The sequence below is a fragment of the Mytilus trossulus genome, chromosome 1 (assembly GCF_036588685.1).
Source record: "Mytilus trossulus isolate FHL-02 chromosome 1, PNRI_Mtr1.1.1.hap1, whole genome shotgun sequence".
NCBI lineage: Eukaryota > Metazoa > Mollusca > Bivalvia > Mytilida > Mytilidae > Mytilus > Mytilus trossulus.
Genome location: NC_086373.1, coordinates 50,505,750 through 50,532,590, shown reverse-complemented (window position 1 = coordinate 50,532,590; position 26,841 = coordinate 50,505,750). Strand labels below are relative to the sequence as shown.

At 30.6% G+C, this 26,841-nt stretch overlaps 2 protein-coding genes across 6 annotated transcripts; both read right to left on the bottom strand.

The window, feature by feature from the left end:
• Positions 1 to 10,325: 10,325 nt before the first annotated feature.
• On the bottom strand, positions 10,326 to 26,765 carry LOC134726684 (ribitol-5-phosphate transferase FKTN-like). 2 transcript variants are annotated; one of them, XM_063591102.1, is made up of 8 exons: positions 26,546 to 26,765; positions 18,685 to 18,717; positions 17,975 to 18,148; positions 15,481 to 15,740; positions 14,832 to 15,094; positions 14,230 to 14,363; positions 13,059 to 13,183; positions 10,326 to 12,286 (listed from the first exon to the last, which is right to left on the bottom strand). In XM_063591102.1, exons 1-8 carry the CDS (start codon positions 26,639 to 26,641, stop codon positions 12,070 to 12,072), a joined length of 1,302 nt encoding a protein of 433 aa, XP_063447172.1. In that variant the 5' UTR covers positions 26,642 to 26,765; the 3' UTR covers positions 10,326 to 12,069. The 2 variants fall into 2 exon arrangements, with proteins under 2 accessions (XP_063447172.1, XP_063447179.1); XM_063591109.1 differs by lacking the exon at positions 26,546 to 26,765 and adding an exon at positions 26,328 to 26,339.
• On the bottom strand, positions 20,334 to 24,769 carry LOC134708459 (uncharacterized). Of its 4 annotated transcripts, none has more exons than XR_010105845.1 (5): positions 24,466 to 24,769; positions 22,753 to 22,856; positions 22,151 to 22,224; positions 21,191 to 21,649; positions 20,334 to 20,525 (listed from the first exon to the last, which is right to left on the bottom strand). XR_010105845.1 is itself a non-coding variant. In XM_063569000.1 (4 exons), exons 3-4 carry the CDS (start codon positions 21,642 to 21,644, stop codon positions 20,482 to 20,484), a joined length of 498 nt encoding a protein of 165 aa, XP_063425070.1. In that variant the 5' UTR covers positions 21,645 to 21,649; positions 22,151 to 22,224; positions 24,470 to 24,769; the 3' UTR covers positions 20,334 to 20,481. The 4 variants fall into 4 exon arrangements, 1 of the variants encoding a protein (XP_063425070.1); XR_010105842.1 differs by having other exon boundaries at positions 24,470 to 24,769; XR_010105843.1 differs by having other exon boundaries at positions 21,420 to 21,649; positions 24,470 to 24,763.
• Positions 26,766 to 26,841: the final 76 nt, after the last annotated feature.

Below are 26,841 nucleotides of genomic sequence, written 5' to 3'. Positions count from 1 at the left end.
TCCTCTTATATTTAATGCGTTTCCCTCGGTTTAAGTTTGTTACCCTGATTTTGTTTTTTGTCCATGGATTTATGAGTTTTGAACAGCGGTATACTACTGTTGCCTTTATTTAATAAACAAAAATAAGGAGATAAATGATTTCAATATCAAAATGAAATCAGAACATTTTTTTTAAAGCATTTGATTCTGTTTTAATCGTCTAACTCTGAAAAAGAGCTGACTCCCCAGGCTTTTAATATTTTCTTAGCCATGCATTTCTTATAGCTCAGCAGATTATTGTTATCTAGATGCATCTTTGATGCTATTTTTCATTCAGCTTCTTATCAGTAACTTAGCAGAACTTACATTCCACTCAAGATTAAATTGAGAGTATATTCTAATAACTACCATATACCACGTTGCAAAAACACATCCTATGTAGAGATATTTATGTAATAAAATAAAAAGGCGATTTTATGATGAAATTAATCGCATCATTACGCTTTGTTTAGCTTTTAATATCAAATGTGATAGACAAACGTGATAAAACGCATACGGCTGTACATGTTTAAATCTTATGGGTGACCTCGTGTTTAAACAAACTGTTCGTAATCTGGTACAGGAACCATCTCTCACATCTCTTAACGAATGAAATGTAGGTGAAAAACTGAGGAAAAAAATCCCAATGGCAGTAGGTGCTATATTGAGGGTACCTTGGCGAAAATTAACAGGTCACTAATTGAGCCTCATAATATCTATTTGATCGGGACATTGCTATTGTCATCCTCAGGTCGTTATCGAACATTTATGCATCATTTATTCTATTGTTTCAAGGTTTCTCAACATTAAAAATGACGGCAAACATATTACAAAAAATGGGTAAATTAGTCATGTCTGAGAAATGAAGATCTTGACTTTCCTGGAGGAATAGTTTCACTGGATAATGACATATATCCTGAAAGATATCTTATGTAACCATATACTAAAGAACACACCAAGAATTCAGCGAAAATGGACAATATAAAAGGGACTGAGTTGTCGACAAATGTATTATTTAATAAAAAAAAAATACATTGTTACTGTTATACATTCATCTGGATAATGAGAAGTCTTGAGAGACCACCCAGGAGAAAACTTCGTGAAGTGGTAAATATTTTTTTGCTGCTTTTGAATGCAGGCATCATAAATCATGACAGGTGTCACAACTTTTTTTATTGATTTGAATAAAACAAATTTGGTTTTATTCGTAATTCAATTTGTCATAATTGCATACTTTGAATTGGCCCCTATAACATTATCTGTAAATGTCATCATCATTGTAAATATAAAAGTTTAAAACAGTTTTCTAAAATATCTTTCAAAAGCACATATATTCATAATACATGTTAAATTTTTAGAAAGTAAATTTATGTCCAGGAAGATAGCATATGACATTATACTTGATCACATAACAATTAAACATAGCACTTTCCAAGTCATTAAGTCAGGAACAAATCCAAATAACGTGTCAGTTATGTGAAATTCCAGACAAGAAAATCATGTGGAAATGCAGAGACTGTGATCTTTTGATGTGTGGAAATTGTCGAGAAAACATACATTCGAAGGTGAAAACTTCTGGAGATCACAAAATTATAAATATAACGGACATTGGTACAAAAGAAAATGGAGTGAATGAAAATGGTATATTAGGTAATATAAAATGTAAGACCCATCAACATCAAATATACTGTTTTTTCTGTAAAGAATGCAGCAAAGATGTGTGTCCTATATGCATAACCGATGCCCACAATGGACATAAACTTCAGAATTTGATAGAAGCGTATGATGAGAAAATCAAACATTCGAACGATATACAAGAACAAATTATTTTGATGTTAGAAGAAATAGGAAAAAGATAGAAGGAACTGACCGAAATAGAATCTGATAGACACTTAAAACACAGAGAAGCCAAACAAGCTATAAAGGTAGAAAAGGAAACTTTAAGTGAAACTATGAATCGATGTGAAGAGGAACTTTTCGAACAACTAGATAGAGAGTTGAAAACAAGTGATTCATACGTCGACAGAGAAAACGCAAGCTTGAAAAAGCGAAAGTATATATCATTAATCGGGAGAAGGGAGAACGCCTTAAAGTTGAACAGTTTCGTGCAGATATTAGAGCATCAACTCGGATATGACAACGAGTTACTTCCAACACGTACCGACAAAGGTTACAATATATCTCATTTCGTGCCAGCTACAACAAAATGTATGAAACTAGGGACTCTCAAGACAGACACCATGATAGCACTTCAAAAACTTCCATGGCCAATGTCATAATGAAAGTAGAAAAGAAGGCAAAGACCGAGTTACGTTCTATTCACTCCATTGTTATTTGTAACGATAATCCAATATGGATAGCCGACTCTAAAAATGGTATATTACAGAAGGTTGTTCTGGGCGTGGAAGACATTTTGGAATTATTGAACATTCAACTTGTTGTATTCAGTATGGTAGTAGTACCATCAGGTGATCTTCTTTTAGCAACTGGTGATTCTGTATTGAAAAATATAAACCCTAAAACAGGCACACAGACCACTCTATCTATTCAGTTTATGATCAGATCATTGCTGCAGTTCATTTAACTGAGAAAAACGAACTAATTATAGAATCGAGATCCAAAGGAATACGATACGCGCCCGAGGGAAGCAAAGTGCTGATTGCGATGAATATCGAGGGTGAAATACAAATGATATGGGAATTCGATCAGGGAAAAAATCCATTGTTCACATACCCAAAACATATCACTAGCAACAGCAAGGGAAACGTTGGTGTAGTCGATTGGTTATCCGACGCAGGCAATGGTCGAGTTGTCATCCTATCACCAACTGGGGGTATCCTCAATACCTATGATGGTCAGCCCGATGCAGAGATAAGTCTTTTTGGAGGAATTGTTGCAACAAAGAAAGACAATTTCATTGTTAACGATGCCGTCAGTCACATATTACACATTCTAAATAGCGACGGATAATACGTTTGCAGGTTCGATACTACGTCGATAGGAATAAAGTTGCCGTGTTGTCTGGCATTCTCGGAGTCAGGAAAACTTTACATCGGAAGTGTCAACATGGAAGAACAACAAAATATGTTTGGACTGACATATTCTGGCTGTTGATATTGTTTTCATATGGCATTTGATTTTGTGTGTGGAAAAAATAACATCGTATTACATATTAGTTTAAAATTAACAATGGTTCGTAGCTTCATTATTTAGTTTTAGACTCTTTTAGTTTTGATTTCATTTGAAAGAAAATGGCTTTTGATTTGACTGTAATGTACGCTTATGTTATTCGTATCATATGTTAAAATATTTTTTTGCTGATATGATTACTGGTATGTTAATTGTCTCAACTGATTCTAGAGATATAACATACAGTTAAGTATATGTCGCTGCTTCTGTATTTACTGTTATATTTTGTATAAATAATCGGTTTTGATAGCTATCTTTGACTTATTTTCAATTGTGAACTGCGCATTAAATGTGCATAATCAATCGAATATTGGCATATTCAATAAAACCCTTTAAGAATATTCACTTGTTATATATAATTGATATGAGTATGTGCATATATTAATATTTTTCACATGATTTATAGCGCTTGTCTACCTAACTGTGACTTAAGATTACAAAATAATGTTGTTGTATATTTATAATAGTAAATTATTTTCAAAACCATTCGTATTTTTCAATTACAATAAATCACTGTAATTATAACTCATCATAGTCCTCTATTTGGAATAAAACTATACTATTTAATCTTATCTTATCGTATATATGTATGACGGTTCGTTTTTAAACAAACACATTGATAAGAAACAATATAATTTTGATCTGTCTAAAAATCTATTTACATAAATAACGTTTTGTGTTTGTGTGTGTTTTAGGGAAAAAGGGAAGTTTTCATTATTATTTCATAAATATTTAAAAGCTGATTATTTTTTCTCATTTTCGGATACCAATATTTGTGTTTAAGTACTATTATAAGTAAGTTATTGCCTGGAGAAAATGTTATAAACTTTTTGCATGATGGAGTTCACTACATATGTTTGCCAGGTGAGCAATTCAGCGACGGTCTTCTTAGATTCTTTTGGAGCTTTGATTAGCAGTTTTGTTTTTATTTTAACTTAATTCTTTACTTGTTTAAATATAAAAAAAATTATGCAAATGCGACAACATATGCATTACAAATAAATAATAGACAGCACATGACAGCCGATTGGTCCATATGCTGTAATGACCACCTTAGAGTTGTCACTATTCCAAAGGAATGATCTTGAGTCTACTCAATTTCATAGGATATAGATTTAAGTTATTTCTGATGAAACAATGCAATGCATGAACGTAGGTGGGAACAGACTGAGATAAAAGCTCAATTTGCAGTTTAATAAACAGGATATCACAACCTAGTTTTATAGCAGTGTTGTTTATAGAGCTCCTGATTAAAATACACCCATGTTAACTTATAGAACCTTTCGACAAAATATTTTGTGTGCTATCAATTCAATACAGTAGTGAAACTTTAAATACGGTTTTAATCCATACTTACTTACATTATTTTGTTATCAATAAAATAAATCACAACTAAATATATATTGTTATCCAGTTATGAACACTTATGGTCTTAAATCCTGACAGCATTGTTATTTTAGCATTGCTGTTTATAATGTTTTTATTGGAGACTATTTGTGACATCTTTACACAAGATGTTTTAAATGGGTACTGATTGATATTTTATTCTGGGAAACATGATATATTGATTAGTTGCAAAATAGCTTTCAGTAATTGATGGTACACTATAACATCGTGTAGAACGCCACATGCGGGGTGTCGGCTATGTTTGACACAGGGTGGCAATTTCGAAGCGAAGAAAAACTGTCAAAGTAAGTTCAAGTATAAAAATTTATTTCTTTAGAATTATTAGTACCATATAATGTTCTGCACGGAAGGAACTGAAACACAATCTATTTCCTGCAATCGAAATTAGTCGTTTTCAGTGCTCTGTTTTCTCAAACACCTCTCCCTAGTTTTCCGTGTTGCAGATTTTGAGGCTTCATATGCAAATGTCTGGATAAAAATCTACTTTAGACGACTCCCCTCTGCGTCATTTATATAGAATTGAATTCCTATTGTGGAATTTAACCAAATACCAGCTTCATACTTAAAATAAATTGGTTTTAAAACTAGTTTTTCATCAAAATATAAAGTGTTGCTTGGGGTGTCAGATTTTGCATCTCAAGGGGTGGAGGCTTCCAATAAAAAACGAATAGATTTGCATATGAATCATGTAAATCGTTTTTTGTCTGACTACTTATATTATGATAACATATTTAAAACTAAAAAGTACTTCATTTTGTCTCTTTTTTTAGTCATATAAGACATGTGCTTTTGATTTCATTAATAGTAAAAAAATGACTCAAAATATTTTTTTACCGCTGAAAAATGATTTCTTTTCCTTTTTAGTTACTTTCATGGTCAGAAAAAAGTCACGAAGCCACCATCAGTCAAAAAATATCAAAGTTCATCCTCAGGCTCCTCTCAAAATCGCACGTGCTTACTGCAAAAAGCTGTCACTCTAAAACAAATTCGGTTACTCTTGTCAATGAAACACTCACCGGCATCTAGTAATGTTTTTCTTTCCTTGGATTTTTACCATCTTTAAAACCGTCATCACATAACATTTTATTAGTTACCTAACATATTTAATACAGGATAAAGAATGCCTGGAGAACGATAGAACATAGATATCTAAAGCAGAGGTCACACTTTTGGATATCAAGGTCCATGGCGATGAGGTAATTCTTTGGGATATCAATGTCTATTACGATAAGGTATGATAGTATCTTTTTATTTGTAACTGCATTATTTATTCCTGCATCTTGGGGATCGTTCATTCCGCGCTCACACAAGTGTTCGGTAATGTATCCAATAATTTTTGGTCTACTCATAAATTATATAAAAATTTAACGTGAAAAAGTCTGTAGGCAGTTTTCCAAAACCTCTTAGTTGTTTCCCGATATCATAGTTCCAATGTTATTCTTTTTGACATAAAACTGACCGTCCCAAAGAAAAGTCGAAGAGAAATATTGTCGAAAAGATATTCATATTCATTTGCTTTTATCATTCGGATAAAAGATGGAAAATCAACAGCCATATATATAAAGTTTTTTTAAGATTTTGAATGGCTTTTTGATATTGTTGAGAATAGAGTGTCATCGGCTTCAGGTCTCCTTCAAGCAGTATTACATTTGATGATAAAGGTGCCGGTGAGTTTTTCATTTGAGAGAGTGATCGATTTCGTTTCAGAGTGAGTATTTTTTATAGCATGCACAAGCGCTTTTGAGAAGAACCTGATGAAGAGCTTTGATGCCAATGATAGAGTTTGACTGTTGATGGATTCGGCAAAAATCTTATATGGAGGTCTACTCTATGATTTTCCTACATCTTTCGGTGTATTGAGCCACATCAGTGACTTTTTATCTGACCATGATAGTGACTGAAAAGGAAAGGGAATCATTTTCTAGCTCCAGATCAAAATATTTTGAGTTATATTTAACTATTTATGAAATCAAAAGCACATGTCTTACATGACTAAAAAAAGAGACAAAATGAAGTACTTGCAGTTTTTTATTTGTTATCATGATATAACAGTTGTGTTTGAATTAAAAAGAATCAGATAAGACCGATTTACATTATTCATATGCAAATCTATTAGTTTTTTTATTGGAAACCTCCACCCCTTGAGATGCGAAAACTGACACCCCGAGCGACACTTTTTATTTTGATGAAAAACTAGTTTTGAAAGCAATTAATTTTAAGTATTAAGCTGGTATTTGGTTAAATTCCACAATAGGCATTCAATTCTATATAAATGGCGCAGAGGGAAGTCGTCTAAAGTAGATTTTTATCCAGAAATTTGCATATAAAGCCTCAAAATCTGCAACACGGAAAACTAGGGAGAGGTGTTTGAGAAAACAGAGCCCTGAAAACGACTGATTTTGATTGCAGGAAATAGATTATGTTTCAGTTCCTTCCGTGCAGTACATTATATGGTTCTAAGAATTTTAAATAAAGAAATTTTTATACTTGAACTTATTTTGACAGTTTTTCTTTGCTTCGAAATTGCCACCCCGTGTCAAACCTAGCCGACACCCCGCATGTGGCGTTCTACACAGTGTATAAACACATTCAAGTTGGAAGTTCACTAGTTATAAAACTAGTTTAAACCCATCCTTGTCCTATAAAATGTCTATACAAAGTCATTCCTTCTATGATTTGATTAAGTATGATGTTTTATTTTGTCATTCTTTTATAGACTTTTTTAAAATATATCTTGGAGAATTTTTATTATACACTTTTAGATTAGTACTTTGTGGTTTTTTTTCTTTTTGTCATATGATTTTACTGATTCACTCTGGTATGAAGAAACAAGCCCTTCACAACTGATGTTTACAGTTTGTTTAATAGTGTGCTGATTCACCATTTGGCCAGGTATTGTGAAGTTGAGCACACAGAGGTTTTTAATCCCACCACATTTTATATGAGTAAGTTCCAAACAGGAGCATGTAATACAGATGTAGTGGTTAGTTGCTATAAATAAAGGCAACAGTACTATACTACTATTCGAAAATCATGAGTCGATTGACGGAAAATAAATCCGGATTACAAACTTAAACTGAGGTAAACACACCAACTATAAGAGGAAAACAACAAAACAACAGAAACATTGAAGTGCGCAAAAAAACAAATGTAATTCACATTTAATTTTTGTTTATAACTTTATAGTTTTATTGTTAATCACGTCTTTGGTTATCGTGCTTGCTTTTTATAGCTTACTAGCTTTAGGTTTATGTTCATTGTTGAACATTGACCTGCAGATGCGCATTTCAACTTCATTCATATATGGTTGATGGTTAGCTTTTAAATCACTTCTCCATATTTTCATATTAAGATATAGGAAGATGTGGTATGAGTGTCAATGAGACAACTCTCCATCCAAATAACAATTTATAAAAGTAAACCATTATAGGTCAAGGTACAGCCTTCACCACTGAGCCTTGGCTCACATCGAACAGCAAGCTATAAGGGCCCCAAAAACTAGTAGTGTAAAACTGTTCATACGGGAAAACCAAGTCTAATCTTATATAAAGACGAGAAACATGTTTAAAAGAGGGACGAAAGATACCAAAGGGACAGTCAAACTCATAAATCTAAAACAAACTGACAATCTAAAATAAACTACATAAACAAACTACATCTACTGTACATCAGATTCCTGAATTAGGACAGATGCAAACATTTCAGCCTTGGTTAAAAAACAAGAGAATTTTTAAAGCAAAGTCAGTCTTGAAGTCGGAATATTGGAACTGTCATCCTTTTTGGAATATTGGAATTGTCATCCTTTTTGGAATATTGGAACTGTCATCCTTTTTGGAATATTGGAACTGTCATCCTTTTTGGAATATTGGAACTGTCATCTTTTTTGGAAATTGGAACTGTCATCCTTTTTGAAATATTTGAACTGTCATCCTTTATGGACATCTAAAACATCAAGCAGCTAAGCTCTTAAAGGAGATAACATAATAAGAACAATGGATTACAAATGCAGTGTGTCAATTTTACCTTTAGAGTTTCAGTCTGCTTTTTTTGCTTTTTAAAAAGATTGCAACTATTGTTTCAATTCTTTCCTCAAGTATCGACCACTTCTACCAAAGTGTAGCCAGGTTAACTAATAAATCTATATGAATTCAATGGGTAAACTTGCTGTATGATTTGATCTTTTTGTAAGTAAAAGCACTGATATCATAACAGTTTGATAGAGAAACAAAAAGACACAAAGGTGGAACCATCTTCCTCTTCAATGTTAATCCGAATAAACAAAATTACCGAACTTTTTAAAAACATAATTTAGTGAACTTTGCATTATGACTACTCTTCGTTTACCAACTTTTGTGATGTTGGTATTTTATACGTAATCTATACACTATATCTATCCCCTTATGATACCTATAGCTAGGGCCATTCTGTTCTGTTTAGCAATATACTGCAGTCCACATCCCTCTGCTCACAATGATTAAAGAGGGGCAAAAAATACCAGAGGGACACTCAAACTCATAAATCTAAAATAAACTGACCATGGCCATGGCCAAAAAAGAAAAAGACAAACAGAGAAACAAAAGTACACAAAATGCAAAAATAGAAAACTAAAGACTAAAAAATGAGGGTGAATTCAAGTGCTCCTGAAGAGTTATAATATACTAGGCCTTCAATTGTACTAGCAATGCAAAAAAATGACAAAAACTGTATGGAAGACTTTAATCCAAGTAACAACTAAAACATATTGATCATTTTGACAAGATAGGGCTAAAAAGCAACAGCAGTAACAAGGAAGTTCCAAAGAATGATCTGTTGCAAATTTAACTCATATCTAGTCAATACTCAGAGGCTACTACAAAACTACCTAAGAATGTTTGCTATATACATTTTGATCTAGTGTAACTGCTTTGGGTTTATATGGCCTGCAACAATTTGATGGTGCCATATAGTTTTACCATTATGCAATACATGAACTTTTTTTAATTATAAAATCTTAAACTATAAAGTAAATATAACTGGGAAAAATCCTTACATCCCAAATACCATGACAAATATTTTTAAATTGTTCTTATCTTAACTAGGGTATATGTCATATAAAGTGTTAATAATAAGATCAATATCATCAGTAACAATTTTCTGTGACAGAAATGCATTTTGACAATGAATGAAAAATCTGATTTTCATATCATTACTGACCCATGAAATGGGATTTTTTTTAACATTCTGTGAAATTCATCACAGGTTACAAAAAGGACAATCATCAGAATCATAGACAAATTTATTATTTATCATTTACTGGGGATATCTGTCATTGTGTAAACCCTAAATGTAGAAATCCAGCAGGCAAAAAGTATCTATATACAAAAGTGTATATTCAAAAACAATGAATGATGCAACCATTAATCATCAGTAATGATCAACATAAAATGATTCTTGCATGGAATTGACAACAATTTAAAAAGTATGTTGTTTAGCTTGGCAGGTGAATTTATTGAAAATTGAATTGCATGTAAATTCTTAAAATATTTAAAGCTAACATGAAACAAATAATAACAGATAGCACCACTATAAATATATATACATATAAAACATCTTATTAGCCACATTAAATTAATTTTTAGATTCTCTTTCTGGATAGGTCTCTCTTCATGACATTTTATCCTTTGGTTCAACATTAAATTTTACATTTTTATAACAGTAAAGGTATCAAATCCTATTTAAAATCCTCGCAAAAATTAATAGAGGAATAGAATTTGGAAGCTTTTATATTTTTCAAAAGTTATAATGCCAGCTTCATATGCAATTAAAATGGGTATTTTCAAATTAGTATATTGACAATCATGCTTTGCATTCATTCAATTTTCTTAAATATTTAAAATATTTATTTTGAATAATGTTTTCTACAGCTGAACCTGCAAATGATATATCTATAAGAATTTATAATTCAACAGACACAAGAACACATTTTGGAATGTTTTTTTTAAAGACATTTAACGCATATAAATGCAGTTAAAATGGAATGTTGTACAAATATATTCTTATTCTAGCCTTATAAACAATTACTAAATATTTAAAACATTGTATATGGTCTTCTTCTTATGCAAATTGTATTCTACATAAAAAAAAAAAAAGTTTTAAACAATGCCCAATTCTGCACAATATAAAATTCTAAGGTCTAATCAATCCTAGAAATAATTTTCTAAACATTTTTAAACAGATCTACCGACAAACATGACTTTTTCAACACTTTCTGGTGGTCTTTCTCTTATTTTACAAATTCTTTGTTTTAAGAAAACAGCACTTACTGTCAACCAGGGTATATCTTTAAAGCTTTTCAATAAAAAAACAAATAATACAGTAACACAGTTATTAACCAAGATATATCATGCAAAATTAATGAAAAGTGATATCGACATTTGTAAATATAAATTTCAGATAATATGTAAAATTTCAACGAAAAAGAAAATGCATAAAAATGTGATTTAAACCCAGCCATAGCTTCTCGTATGAAAGAAGAAACATAGCAATAATTTCTCATTTAAAAAAAACTTTTGCAGATTTTGCCTGATATCTGACAAGCAATCATTTAATAGACTGGTAGTTAGCATACCATCTTTTCTCTAATTCTTCGTCAATTTATCCCTTTTTGCACACATTGTATAAAAAAAATTTAACCAAAGTGTGGTTCGTTTGATCTCAGAACTTCATTGGTTAAAATCTGATTGTGACGTCGATTTTTCTTGCTTTCCTCTGGATCTCCTATTGTGACGGCATGAAAAAAGGCGACCATGCCTGACGTCACATAGAAAGAACACATCTTTTTGCAGATCATTAGAAAAGAAGGAATAAGTTTTCCTGCATAATGTTAGAAAATCATTAGAGAAACAGATTCACCCACCAAATCTCGTGTAATAAGATATTTATCCACTCTCAACAGTTAAATTATCAATTTTAAAGTCCTGGCCGATTTGAAAATTTAACTGTCTTGAGTGGATAAATATCGTATTACACTCAATTCGGTAGTAGAATCTATATTTCTATAATTTGTTAACTTGTTAACATGTTTATGGAGGGTAATACGCTTGTTCTTAGGCATTGGTTTATACAGGTCTTAAAACAATCAAGTGATTATATAAGACTTAAACTCTAGCAACTATAGATGACACACTCTTCAAAAATACAAATGTTCTTTTTGTGCTCCTCTTAGAAAAAAATGCTAGTTTTAAGTGGATACTGACTGTCAAAGGAACTCTTTCTGTTACCATAACCTTCATTTCTCACAATGATATCAATGCTATGCTATATTAACAATTGATCATAGATTAACATAACCTTTCTTCTACTAATTCTTTGGACAGGACATTCTTTGTCACAACCTTTTTTTCTATCAAATTGTTCTTTTATACATCATATACACAGTATGTATCACTTTTTACCATTGGTTCTTTCTTTTTATCATTACTCATACATTTGTATAACCTTTTCCCATTGGTCCTTTGGCCAGTAGCCATTGTGTCTAACATTAGGAGCACTTGATTTCCAATCCCATTTTTTTATTTGTGTCTGCCACTGGTTGCCATAATTTGATTCAATATATGGTTGAGTTGGACATGGTATCCTAACTTTTATTTCCAATAATGTTGTCCAACATAATTTAAACCGCGGAAATATGTATCTGAAACAAAAATATGTGATAAGTCAATGCATGTTTTATAATATGTGTTTTATAAATAGAGTGACTTCCAGGACACTGTATTACAAAAATTATGAAAACGATTGCAATCAAATACATGTATGATGATAAGACCACTTTTTTGTGCACTATTAAACACCAAATTCAAAAGTATAAAATAATGTCTCCCAAAAATTTAAAAGTGAGGGTTATAAATTAAATAAGCAGACTTATTCCAAAAGGACTAAGTGCTCATGTATGTAATCCATTGCATAACTTTACCTTAATGTACCTTTACATATACATGGGGTCAGTCTGAAAGAAAGCTATAAAATACCAATTTTATGCCATAAAGTATGAAGATGGAGATGGAAGTTCAGGGATGTTTTGATAGTTTTATATGTAAAAAGTCACATAAAACAACATTAATAGTCAGTGTTCTCCCAAGGGCCTTTTAGCATCATGGTAGTGTGATGCTATATAATATTTCTAAAATGTGATGCTGTCTTAATTGGTTTTCTTATAGATTGTGTTGTGAATGTGATGCTATGATTTTTGAAACAAGATTTCCCTGTAAACTAGGATGCTAAATGTAATATCTTTGGAGAATACTGAAATACTGGTCTATTTTCAAATAATTATTAGCAAAGGATAAACAGGCTGTACATTGACCTATAATGGTTTACTATATTAAATTATTACTTGGATGGAGAGTTGTCTCATTGGCACACACACCACATCTTCCTATATCTATCATATCAATTATGGCACTCACCTTAGTTTTTCTCCAGTTTCTGTCACTGTTGCAGCATTCCACATAGAGGAATCATCTTCATAAAAGAAAAATATGTCAAGTTTGACTTCCCCTGATAGGAATGCCATTTGGTAGCTGTCTTCTACCTGTAAAATTCATTAATTTACACATTTAAAAATCATAAAACATAAAATGAGAAAAGAGAAGAGTTTTTGTCTAGCAAGAAAAAAAAAAAAAAAATTACCTTGCAACAAATTTGTTCATTTGTCTAAAGACCAGATTATTGTCAATGGTTTTTGGGATCTTTCGTGTTTTGTTATTCATTTAAAAGAATTGATGTTGTTGTCATATCCTCAGCAATTTCAACTTGGCTGTTTTGAAGCTAAACCAGGCTTATATGTGTGAGTGTCTGTCATTTGTTGAAGACAGTGTGGTGGACCAATATGTCTATTTCAGAGGTGGATTTCCTGCAGTGCCCTTCCCAGTCTTTCTGCAACTCAGCTACATATATGAAAAATGTATAAACTTGTCACTCCAATCTATGAATTGGCAAAGGCCATCCCTTTTTTCAAAATTCTAGATCTGCACCTGGTTTTTTAGTGAAGTTGTGTTTATGTTCAATATTAAAAACAAGGTCCTGCAAAGCTTCACAATTTATACAAAAAATTCTGTCAGTTTTATTTCATTTGGACTTAAACTGTATTAGATTTTGTGTACATGTACATCAACTTTTAGACATGTCAGACAAAAATCATTTGGAATGTCTTTCATATCAAGAAATGATACAAATTTCATTTCTACCCATAAATATTTCTAAACTTTCAGCCTATCATCACATTAATTTTTAATATCCGAGCTGAGAAACAGTAATAGAAAGTAAAGTTGAGCAAAATTCAAGATAACAGTATAACATCCACTCTGTATTTGGAGACAAACAAAAATGATATGGAACCTTTATCATTTTTACATATATTCTGAAATAAGTGTGTGCATTTATTATTGCTATTTATAAACATTACAACATGACAAAAATAGAAGTTTTGGTATTATGATTTCAGGAAATACACTATTAAAATAATGTTTTCAAAATCTAAAAGAAGAGATCATATTTTTGCAAAGGTATCTTCTAGCAATTTTTGCGATAATAAAATATCCAAAACATTTCTAAATTTATTGTACTTTAATTACTTACTTTTCCAAATAAAAATCTTAAAGGAAGTCCAGCCTTCTCAAAAGCTTGGACCATTTCTGGCTTATAGTCTTTTATCCATATGCCTAAGTCTACATCTTGAGAGTAAGGTATTATATCACACTGTCGGAACCAACCTGAAATAGTTTAAAGTGTATTTTTTTGTATTTGTCATGTAAAAGTAATTTTATATTCTGAATAAGTTACTGTATTATTAGAGTCACTAAAAATCAAAATTAGAAAAGCCTTTATTTTGTTTACAATACATTTGTTGTGACTAACTTGGTTGTGTCAAAAACTTGGATAAGTTAAGGTCATTGTTCAGTCCTGGTAAAATTTAAGATTGTTCAATGCATTTCTGACTTTGATGAGTGGAATGATTGATTCAAAATCTTTGTTACTTGGAGTATGTTTTGAAGTTCCCTCAATGAAAAAATCAACATAAACTGACTTAACTATCCTTAAGTTTTTTAGTACAACTTTCAGCTGGTTTTAACAGAGTTATCTCCCTGTAGTGTTATAACTGTACCATCTTAAATTTTAATTTTATTATGCATCACAATGTGTTTTCTTAGATAATTCCAAGATAAAATTTAAAATCTTACCCAAGGTAGTACCACTACTTATCCAGAATCTTATACCAAGACCATCTAAAACTTTCTGTGCTGTTGATATAAGTTGTCTTGCTTTCCTTTGGAAATGTATAGCCTGTTCAGATTTGTCTCTTGGGTTTTTCAAATAGAAAGCTTCAGCTCTTGCATAGTTACATTCAATGAATTCAGAATGAGGCACTTGTTGTAGAAATGTTGTGATAGGTGATGGCACATGTAACTGGACATTGTCTATTGTATTCTTTTGTAAATTAAACCTGGAAATAAAACATAAAATAAATTAGAAGGATCACTAAAATGGTATCAAGAAAAAAGTATAACAAATTGGTGACTGTGAACTTACCTCAATAGTGATTTACAGATTATATAACAGGGCATAATTGCATGATTTTCTGATTTTTATATGCAACAATAACTTCTTACAAGACATATATGGTTTTCAAATCACATAATTGCCAAACTGATTTTGTTAGAATATGACATTAAGTTGGTCATATAGATTAACTAAGTTACTTTGACATCTTATTTTCTTAACACCCTTGTTTGAATTTTAGGTTTGCTTTCTTACAATAAGAAACATTTAGGATGGACAAAAATAAATTGTGTCAAGTAATATAACTATGCATTCTATTGACTTTCTTACACTTCATATGCTCCAGCAGTTGAACCAAAAGCTATATCTGATGTTGCAATCTGTATTTGGCTGTGCCATAGAAAGCCTGGTTTTCTGTTGTAAAATACAACAATATGAATGGTGGGTTCTGGGTATTTCATATGTTGAACAAATATATGTGTGGTTATTTTGACAGGCATTCTATTTTCTTTGGTAAGTGAATCAGGATGTTCATCCGATGAATCAACAGCTGAAAATCCATCCTGTCTTAACTTATGAACCATTAAGGACTGAAATAACAAAAAAAAACATTATTCTATTTTATTTCGTTTCAGAAACTACATGCACTATGTAATTTGATATTACAAAAACTTATTATGAATAAACTATATTGAGCTGTATATGTCATGATCAGTCAATTTCATCAACCAAACAACACAAAAAACTAGAGGCTCTCAAGAGCCTGTGTCGCTCACCTGTTACTGCATTTACTGATGTCGGTCATCTTGGTTGGTAAATGGGGTCATTAGACACTTTTTTTTAAATAGATACCATAGTAATGAATGTGGCCACTTTTAGTTTAATATTGCCCATAGTTTTAGAAAAGAAAATTTTGGTACAAGTTACAAAAATTACGAAAAGTTGTTCAAAATTGACTATAAAGGGCAATAACTCCTTAAGGGGTACTCTTACAATTTTTATCATGTTGACTTATTTTTAGATCCTACTTTGCTGAACAAAATTGCTGTTTACAGTTTATTTCTATCTATAATAGTATTCAAGATAATAACCTAAAATTGCAAAATTTCCTTAAAATTACCAATTTTAGGGCAGCAACCCAACAACGAGTTGTCAGATTCATCTGAAAATTTGCAAGGGGATAGATCTTATTCTGATGGACATTTAAATCTTGGAAGATTTGCCCTAGATGTCTTAGTTTTAAAGATATAAATCAAAAACTGCATTTTACCACTATGTTCTAATTTTAGCCATGTCGGCCATTTTGTTTAGTAGGCATCGGACACATTTTTTTAACTTTATACCACAATGATAATTTGGTTTAATTTGGCCATGTAGTTTCAGAGAAGAAAATTTTTGAACAAGTTACAAAAACTGACGAAAATTTGTTAAAATTTGACTATAAAGGGCAATAACTCCTTAAGGGGTTGACTGACAATTTTGGTCATGTTGACTTATTTGTAGGTTTTACTTTGCTGAACATTATTGCTGTTTACAGTTTATCTCTATCTATAATAGTATTCAAGATAATAACCAAAAACTGCCAAATTTCCTTAAAATAACCGATTCAGGAGCAGCAACCTAACAACGGGTTGTCCGATTCATCTGAAAATTTCAGGGCAGATAAATCTTGACCTGATCAACAATTTTAACCTTTGTCAGATTTGCTCTAAATGTTTTGGTTTCAAAGATATAAGCCTAAATATACATTTTACCTCTGTGTTCTATTTTTAGCCATGCCGGCCATCTTGGTTGGATGGCCAGGTCACCGGACACATTTTTTAAACCAGATACCCCAAGGATGATTGTGGCCAAGTTTGGTTTAATTTGGCCCAGTAGTTTCAGAGGAGAAGATTTTTGTAAAAGTTTACGGACGACGGACGCCAAGTGATGAGAAAAGCTCACTTGACCTTTCAGGTCAGGTGAGCTAAAAATGTATTGGTCATCCTATGGTTAATTGGTGATATCCATATCTGTGGTTTAATTTTTGCTTAGATTTAGACTAAGAAAATTATATTTGAAACTCGCAAAAAATAAATCGCTCAAGAAAATAAGTTGGTTTACAATATTAGTATTAAACTAAAAACAATAAAAAAACATCCTTGAACTTTTAAGACGCAATATTATTTTTTCATTGAATATCAATTTTTAATTGATGGCCATCTTCCTTTATTAACACAAGAGTAGATGCGCTGAAATGTTGCGCCTGCTTTACTGACCATTGCTTTTATGTTGAAATCTTAAAGATATAGGTTTTACTAAACATAACAATTAAACTTAATGTTTTTTAAACTTCTATAACAATAAGGTCAAGGTCAGATAAATCATGTCAGACAAGCATATTAACCTTACAACCTTTTTATACACCAAATCTAGTTGACCTATTGCTGCTGGTAATTGAAAAAGAGATCAAAACACAAAGACGTAGCATTGAGTAATGGACCGTAAAAAAGGGGTCAAGGTCATATGATACCTGCCAGACAGACATGTTCACCTTACAATCATTTCATTCACCAAATATAGTTCTCATATTGCTTACAAGTAAAAGTAAAGGATTTCCTTTAAAAAAATTTAAACAAAAATTCTTTTAAAGTAAAACTTCAAATATAATATATAAACCATGTTCATTTTTTTTTTAAATTTCGAAGTTTCATATTACTTAAATAGCAAGAATGTTCATTTTCTTGCTACATTACTGATTTGACCAGTTATGTCGAAATGTGAAATCAAAGAACAGTAAATTGTACATTAATGTATTCACTATTGCTATATGTACATTATTTACCAAAGTTTTGGATTGGTTTCCAATGATACCAAATGTAATAACTTTGTTATTATTACACAAATAAACACAATCTTCTTTTGAGTTGGTTCCAGCTGACAATGCAGATAAGATTGAAGGCTCTAGTAGAAACAAGGGGCTGTCAGTCCATGACTTCTGTAATAACTCAACCACTATCTAAAACATAAAGATTTAAATCATTGTCTTAATCTAATTATCTTTATAGCAGTTTTTGTAAACAATTTATGCAATATTTTGAAAATACTTGGATCAGCATGACTAAAGTGATTTAAATATCACCTTTCTAATTTATCTTTTATCTCAGTTGGCATAGTAATGGGTGATGGCACTCCTCTTAAGTTTAAATCCACTTTTCATGCTAAACTAGTAATTTTTTTAGGTGACCAAATTAATGATCATTTATTTTTTCTCACATTAAGTTTTCTATTTCTAATTATGAAAATATTTCATATTATACATTTTTTATATCAATTGATAAGACAAAATAGATTTCAAAACTAATAGGTTTTTTTCTATATCCTGCTGCTGGTAAATTAATATAATTTATCCTTTCCTAAATTCTAATATCAGTGGCTGTACATTTTTATTAATTGGATTTTATTAAACAACATCATGAAACAATTTGTAAAACATGAGCTCATACTGAGATACAACTTTCTATACAAATTAATTAAACTTATCCTATACTTTACCTTGCCATTATGGCTGTGGGTGTCTGCATCACCCTAAAACAAATAAAACAATTGTGTACATGTATAATTGTACAAAATCTTGATATTATACATGTACATTGTAGGTAGAAAATAAAACAAAAATTAGCATGCAATATAAAATATTTGTACTTTAATTGTAAATACTAACATTATTAAAATGTTTTTGTATATCTGAAATGGCCAGTTCCTTTTTCAGTTTTTTCTGCTTTTACCATAAATGTGTTGATAGAGAATCATAAATGCAGAAAAAATATCAAATGTTTATTAAAATGAATCACTTCTTTTGAATGTTTGATCAGGTTGGAGTTTCATTTGATGGATTTGTGTCATTTTAAGTAAAAATACAAAGCAAGAACAAATTTAAGGATTGAATCAATATACATGTATCTCATTTGGGCATTGTTCCCATGTGGCCAGTTTAACCCAATCTATATTAATAGTGGGTGTAAATCCCATTATATTAATCAGATATATAAATTTCGAAGAGTTACATGTAATTGTGAAAAATACCGGTCAGTCAGGGGTACTACTTGTACAAGTGTATTTTATTTACTTGAAGAAGTGAAAATAAATATACACATATAAGTAAATTTGTACGCTACTTATACAAGTGAATTTTATTTACTTGTATAGGTAAAAAAAAATATTGGCTGAGTTATGTCCCTTAGACATTCAGATTTTTTTACTTGTAGAAGTAAAAAAGTCATCCTATCTTCTTTTATTGAAATCTTTGGATTTCTTTGCTCTAATAGAATTTTAAATTATCTGCTCTTTGCAGATGTAGTGACTCTGCAGCTTTTACCATTTTCACAGAAAAGAATTTTTTATGTACCCTAATTTGAAGCATACTTAATACCTATTGGAAAAAAGACAATATTTCTGGTCATTGGTATGGGGTATTTTTTTTTAGGACAGTGTCTCCCCTTTTGGCGCGTTTTCTAGCCTGGAGGAATTGGCTTGTTTTGATCTCATGACACTGGACTATGTAATTGTCATATTTCACTTTTGAAATACCCGAGTTATCTAACATAAACATAATGAATTCTTATCATACAATTGTTATATGTGCTAATGTAGTGAAGAGGGCACAGAGAAGCTCTGAGGCAGTACCAAAATATCCCATTTCAGCAAAAAATTGAGGTTCAGAAAATAACGTTATTCACACCATAGAAATTTCTAAAAATTGCATATCATGTTTAATGTCATGAATCATCAAAAGAATGCTATTGATTAAAAAAAAAATACAAGAAATAAGACACAAGTGTTAAATAGTTAGTAGTTACCATATTAACTTATCACAGAGAGAAATCCGTATGGAGTGGCCACAAAAGACATATCCAGACAGGAAAAGAAGATATCCAAAAAAATAAAAAATAGTTATCTCATTGGCAATCATACCACATCACCATATTTTAATACACATATTCTATGCTAAATATGGAATACATTCTTTGACAAGTTCTTATTAAAACAAGAAATCTAAATAAATTTTGGAAATTGAATTAATGCCTAAAAGAATAGCTAACTTTCAACCAAACATTATTATTTACTAGCTATATAGTATGTAAAATTTTCATGTAAACCACAATAAATCTTCATTTTTGTATACTGTTTGACATGGTCTCCAGATAGATATTGTGATTGAGCTGTTAGGTTGCTGTCTAATTTAAGTTTACATAACATCTCCAATTGTTTATATTTAAAATACATCAAAAAAGAAAATGTGTTTTATTTCATTTTTATATATATATATATTAAGTTCTGTTATTTTGCCATTCATTCTTCTGTCAATTGCAATGTTTCTTCTACCTCTTCAACTTCTGAAATAAAAGTTAATGTATGTTATGTTGATGTATATTTACATTTATATAGCATATTAGTAATTTGAAATATATACAACAAAAATCAAAATTGATTAAAGGAAAGTATGTTATAAGTACCCAGTTAGCTGTTTTCATTCATCAAAACATATGTTGCAAATAAATTTTCTTTACTTGCTATTTAGTTCTTCTTAGTTGATCAACACAACTTGAAAATGAAATGCTGGTCTGTTGAAACTCAACTTCTTATTCATAGAAGCCGGCACATTTTTTTCTCATTAAAAGAGTATGTCTACTAACAAGAATTTTTGCACAAGGAGCTGTTTGTATCTGTAATGAGTATTTTTTTCTTTGTGCATTTAAACACGCTGTTATATTGCACTATTAAAACTAGATCTGCATAACTTGACACAATTAAATCAGTGATTATTCATGTCAATCTGAAGATATATATTTCTTATTTTGATAAACTGGGTTGTTTGTTTGCTGTCTCAACAAGGCAACATATACCAAAATTCAATGTATTTGTTTTATGAGCTGTATAAATATCACAGATATTTATTTCCTATTTGTATTAGACTGTGTTGTTTGTTTGCTGTCTCACTAAGGCAAAATATACCAAAATTCAATGTATATGTTTATGAGTTGTATAAATATCAACTTACCTTGTACATTTTCCAATCTTATTAAGATCTCTAAGTTCGACATCCGCATTTTTTCTGTATCAGATGTTTCAATGAGATTATTCTTTCTTATTCTTGAATTGTGTGGAATTTCTAATAATGTATCAGTATCTATCACCAAACTTAAATAATTTTCAACATGTTCACTGTTTTGTTTGCTTTTTTTCAGCTTTGAAACTGTTGTCTTGATTTTCAGCAGTATTGACTTTACCTTTAAATATAAGCTTTTGTTGGTAACATTTTCTTTTCCACAAAGACTACATATCCAGTTGAGAACATCCTGGTATGTGTATTGACAATTCGACTTTTCTTTAATGGTGTTCAATTCAAGAAGTAGTTTATTGGTTATATATTTGTCTGCTACTTGATCTATCTCTAGTCTTTCACTCACAGGAACTGTAAAGCCTAGTGTTGTTAGGCATGGAAATTTTTCCATGATACCTAAAAAGAAAATTAAATCAAATAATTAATGACTTGTATCAAATGCGGGAGTGTCAAAGATGTATATTTGTGTGTTTGTGTGCATATATGTGTGTGTGTTCTCATGTACATGTCCCCAAGGAGACAGAAAGTTACCACATCAAAATCAACCAGATGCTCTGCAGGGCGCAGCTTAATGCGACTGCAGAGGTCAAACCCTGAACGGTTGGGGTAAGTATGGACACACCAATCAAGCTAAATACAGCTCTGAATGATACAGCTCTGAATTTAGATTGTGATTAAATAGTTGACACAGCATAGGTTTATGATACAGAATTAATGTGGTCTAATGAAATTAATTGTTTTTGCAGTTGTACAAAAGCCTATTTTGTAGAAAATATATTTAAGATGATTTTAGACAAAGAGTTTTGTTATACATGTACCAGCCCATTCTTACTAATGACAATTGGTTTAAAATTTTATTTTATTTTGTGGTAGAACTTAATCTAAAAGAGTGCTTACAAATTACTAGATATTCATCTTTACATCTGTCTTTGGTTTTTAGTGTCTAGACTCAGTTTCAACAGTTTACAGACCTAAAACAGAAAAAAAATATTATGAAAATGCATCTATACAGAAAGTGTAGTATATAAAATGCAATTTAAAAAACAAACAAAAAAACCAACTGAATGTGATAAAAATATACAGCTTCATATACATGATAAGACACTGTTCTATTAGTAGTTGAACTACTGCATTACTAGCCTTTAAACACTGAAGTTGGGAAACATGCAGGTGCAGTTTTTTTCTATGATTATTGTTTTATTAGTTTAGACTTTTACTCTTTAATTGTCAATTTTCCAACTGAAGGTTGTAGTACTCTCTAAGCAATCCTTCTTTCTCCATTAACACTGAGTACATTTGTACAACAACATAGAACACTAGTGTTGAAAGTGGCTTTAAACAAAATAAAATCAATCAATCATTAACATAAAACTACACATCTTACCAAAAAAAATGTGGATACCTTCAAATGTGGTATGTTACAGTTTAGAATTTGCTTTGATAAAGTAAATATTTGTATCATGCATGTATTGACAAAAAACTTCTAACTTTATACTTACAACTCATTGAAATTCTTATAGCAGCTAAATATTTTAGAAATATCAATGGCGTTGTCATACAGCACATCATCCTTGTCATACAGCATATGATATTATTATTAGATCTGAAAAAGATATATATAATATATGTATATATAAAATGTCAAGTTTTACAGCATAATATTTTCAAAGCAGTAAGGCTTTGAATTTAACCAGTTTATAAACTATGTGTATTGTCTCTAGAATATTTGTTTATTTTCTTTCCTGTTTTATATTTTGTTATTTTCATGTTTTTTTCATTTAACCATGTATTAAATAATTTTTTTAGCACTTCATTTGGTAGAAACTCTGAGACATTTCAGAACAAAACTATATGTCCATACAATAGGACAATTTAAAGATGTGATAATTTTGATTTTTATGGTACTCAATATACATTTAAATCATTTATAATTTTTTTCTAAATAAAACTTTCATTTTGGAAAACATCAACTTCAGTTAGTTGCTGTAAATTTCATATAAAAACTCATTTAAAATTAATTTTTTTAATGCATTTATGGTTGGATTTGTATTAGCAAGGCGTTAAAAGATAAAGAATTGTCTATAAAATATTTGTTAATTTGGCAATACTGAATAGTTTTGTTTTCAGTTGCTATATTTTGTTTTGACTGGAACATGGGTAATAAAATTTTACAATTTAATTTGGATAAAATATTTGGTAACAAATTTCTGAACAGAAAATAATATTTGTCTTTATTTCATTAGAAAAAAAAATATCCTCAACAAAAATACAACCAAATAAACAAATAAACCTGATTTAATTTTGCATCTATTGGTACCAAGTTGATTAAAATCAAACCAGAAATGACCACAGAATATTTCATGGAAAAATGCAAATTCATATGAAGTATTTAGGGAATAATCTTCAGTAACTATTACTTATAGCTGCACTCTGTATGTGGTAAAAATGAAGGTGACAATTACTTGTAAAAACTATTACTTTGAATATAAAGTGTGTTGCAGATCCCACAATCACTACCTCGACTCAATGCTGGTTGTAATAGAAAGTGAAAGTGGATAAAGAAATAGACTATAGATTTTAGAGATATAAATAGAACACTTGAATCACAGGAATCGGAAGTTCTATCAATAAAATTCTGTAAATAATAAGGTCGACTATCAATAGAGCTTCTCGTAGACGAGAAGCTCTATTGATAGTCGACCTTATTATTTACAGAATTTTATTGATAGAACTTCCGATTCCTGTGCTTGAATACAACTTATAAATATAATGCCTGTTCTAATACATTTGGCAAATGATGATAGCTTTTTAAAACGTAGCCGTATTTTGTTTCCCTTTTCAAAATTCAATATTATATAATTTGAAACAACACATTTTTCTGAGGAACCGGCCTGCCGTACATTTCACGAATGTTTACATTTTATATCTTTCATTTTCACGTAGATTTCTGCATACATCAATGTGTGGAAGGAAACGTCCCACAGTATTTCACGACGTCGTTGACAATCGTCGTAAAAATATCAAGATACATGTGTATCTGTAGTTTGCCTTGTTCGCGCTGTGCAGTAGAAAGTCGGATAAAAGTAAAATTTTGGGATAATTTCATTGAAGTTCTCAAGAATGTTCTCCTAAAAGCTCCCATTCATTTACATACGTTTTCAAGAGAATAATAAAAAAAATCCACTTGTATCTAACAGGGTGAATTTATTTACCTACCGATAAATAGGAGCATTAGACAGTACCAACTCTGGAACTTTTCCAACACAAAATGTCTTCTGCCTAGAATATTTGTTGTTGATAGATGGCGCGCCGGCTTCACAAAATATAGTCTGTTCCGATAAAATAAACGAAGAGTTCAACGTCGTCCAAAAAATACCGTTTTATATAACAGCTCGCAAATATTATTTAGTTTGTATCAATAAACATGAGATCAGGTAAAAAGTCGTTAATTATCCATTTATTTCAACATCAAATTTATTTTAAATTCTTCTCAGTAATTCTATTGTTTTTCCTGCGATAACCAGGGGCAAACATACAAAAAAACGTATGACGGCAGATCGTAAAATTCCGACGTTATACAGCGGACAGAGTGCCTAGCAGATGTCTTTACTAATCATTTCAGTGCAATTTCATGGACAATGAAAATCTCATTTGTCTGTTATCTTCAGAACACTGCTCATTTACAAGCCCCCAAGGAGCAATTTTTGAAGGCCTTGCGCAAATACTTAAGATCTTTGCGCAATCAGTTTCTTTGTTGAACTAATGAGATGAAACATTGAACTTTAATTAAAAAATTTGAGCAAACCTGGGAAAAATCATTAAAGGCATGATTTTACATCTCAAAACTTGAGGATTTTTGTTGGATTGTAAGAAAAATTTACTTATACAAGTAAATTTTTGAGAAAATGAAGGGGAGATTATTTAAACTTTATTTATTTACTTATATATGTATATTTTTTTTTACTTCTTCAAGTAAATAAAATACACTTGTACAAGTAGTACCCCTGACTGCCGGTATTGAACTTGAAGCTATGAATCTTTTTATACATCAATCAGGCTGTTAGTTTTCTCTTTTGAATCAATTTACTTTGGTCATTTCATGATCTTTCATAGCTGGCTATGCAGTATGGGTTAAATTAACATTAAACTCCTTTTTGAAGGTCATATGGTGTCCTGAGGTTATAAAAAATATTTATGTGCTTTTCGCATATCATTTTTGAAGTATATAATTTATTTTATTGTGTTTTTACAGTAGTTGTAAACCAGTTTTGGCGGTCAGTATATAACATGTATACAGAAACTTTGCACTAGATTTAATTATTGAGGTTTGGGCAGTGACCATTGTTGTAAAGGTTAAGTATTGAAGTCTTAATTTTTATTAAGAATTTTGTTTCTTAATGTATTGAAGTTGTATGTAAAGAATTATTAATTTGTTTTGTGCATATTTTGTAGATGTTTGATTGAGATCTTTTACCTGTATTGTTGATCAAATTAGGATATTGCGATGTCTATAAAGATCTCTTTTTGGAAAATGTACATGGTTTTAATTTTCTAAATATGAACTGCTTGAAAAATTACGTTTGATTTCTGGATCTTGTTATTAAAATTGAGATGGTGATATCAGTGGCCAACCAGTGCCTAAAGTAAATATGTATTTAGTTTTCTTTTATTGTGCTCAGATATGTATGCTTTATTATATACAAAAATCTAATGAGATTTAGCACATAAATACTTTTTCAAACAGTGGATTTAGATTTAGCACATAAATACTTTCTCAAATAGTGAATTTTATTTATAACATAATTTGTATGTAATATGGTCCCTTGTAGCAATGTTGAGTTGTCTCATTGGCACGTCTTCTTATTTTTACATAACAAGAGAAATATGCACTCCAAATTTCCATATATTTCTTGGTGTTGTACATTTATCCACAAATTTCCCCTCCTATTGGGTTTGTGATATTTCTCAGCTAGATCATTTATTTATTTCTAGATTATCCATAACTTGAGAGAGAAAAAAAATATGACAAATTATCTCCCTTGTCACAATAACTCTGTTTATGACCAATATTAACCTGGTTTGAACTCAAATTTTCTCCCTTAGTTATGACACTATGGAATTTAACTTTTCCAACATACCACTATTAACCCAACCGATTTGAATTTAAAAGGGTTTGTGACACTTCTCAGCTATTGAATTTATATGTTTTTAGCTTATCCATAATTTGATATAGAAAAAATATGTCAAATTATCTCCCTTTTCACAATAACCCTATTTATCACCAATATTCACCTGGTTTGAACTCAAATTAATCAATACAAAGAATTGTATGAATAGAAAAACTGCAGCAGCAATGCAAAGGGGTTTAAGATATTTCCATCTCCTCATAATTATGGCTGTGGTTGGGCATATTCTTTAACCCTTCATCTGTCAAACTTTATCATGGTGGCTGACATATTGCGGTACCGATGCAAATTTCATCGCTAGAAAATAATATTTTAATACAAAATAATTAGATATTTTTTATTTAATATCTACTATTCTATGTCAGTGTATTTGGATAAAAATTTCTTAATTCATATTTACTA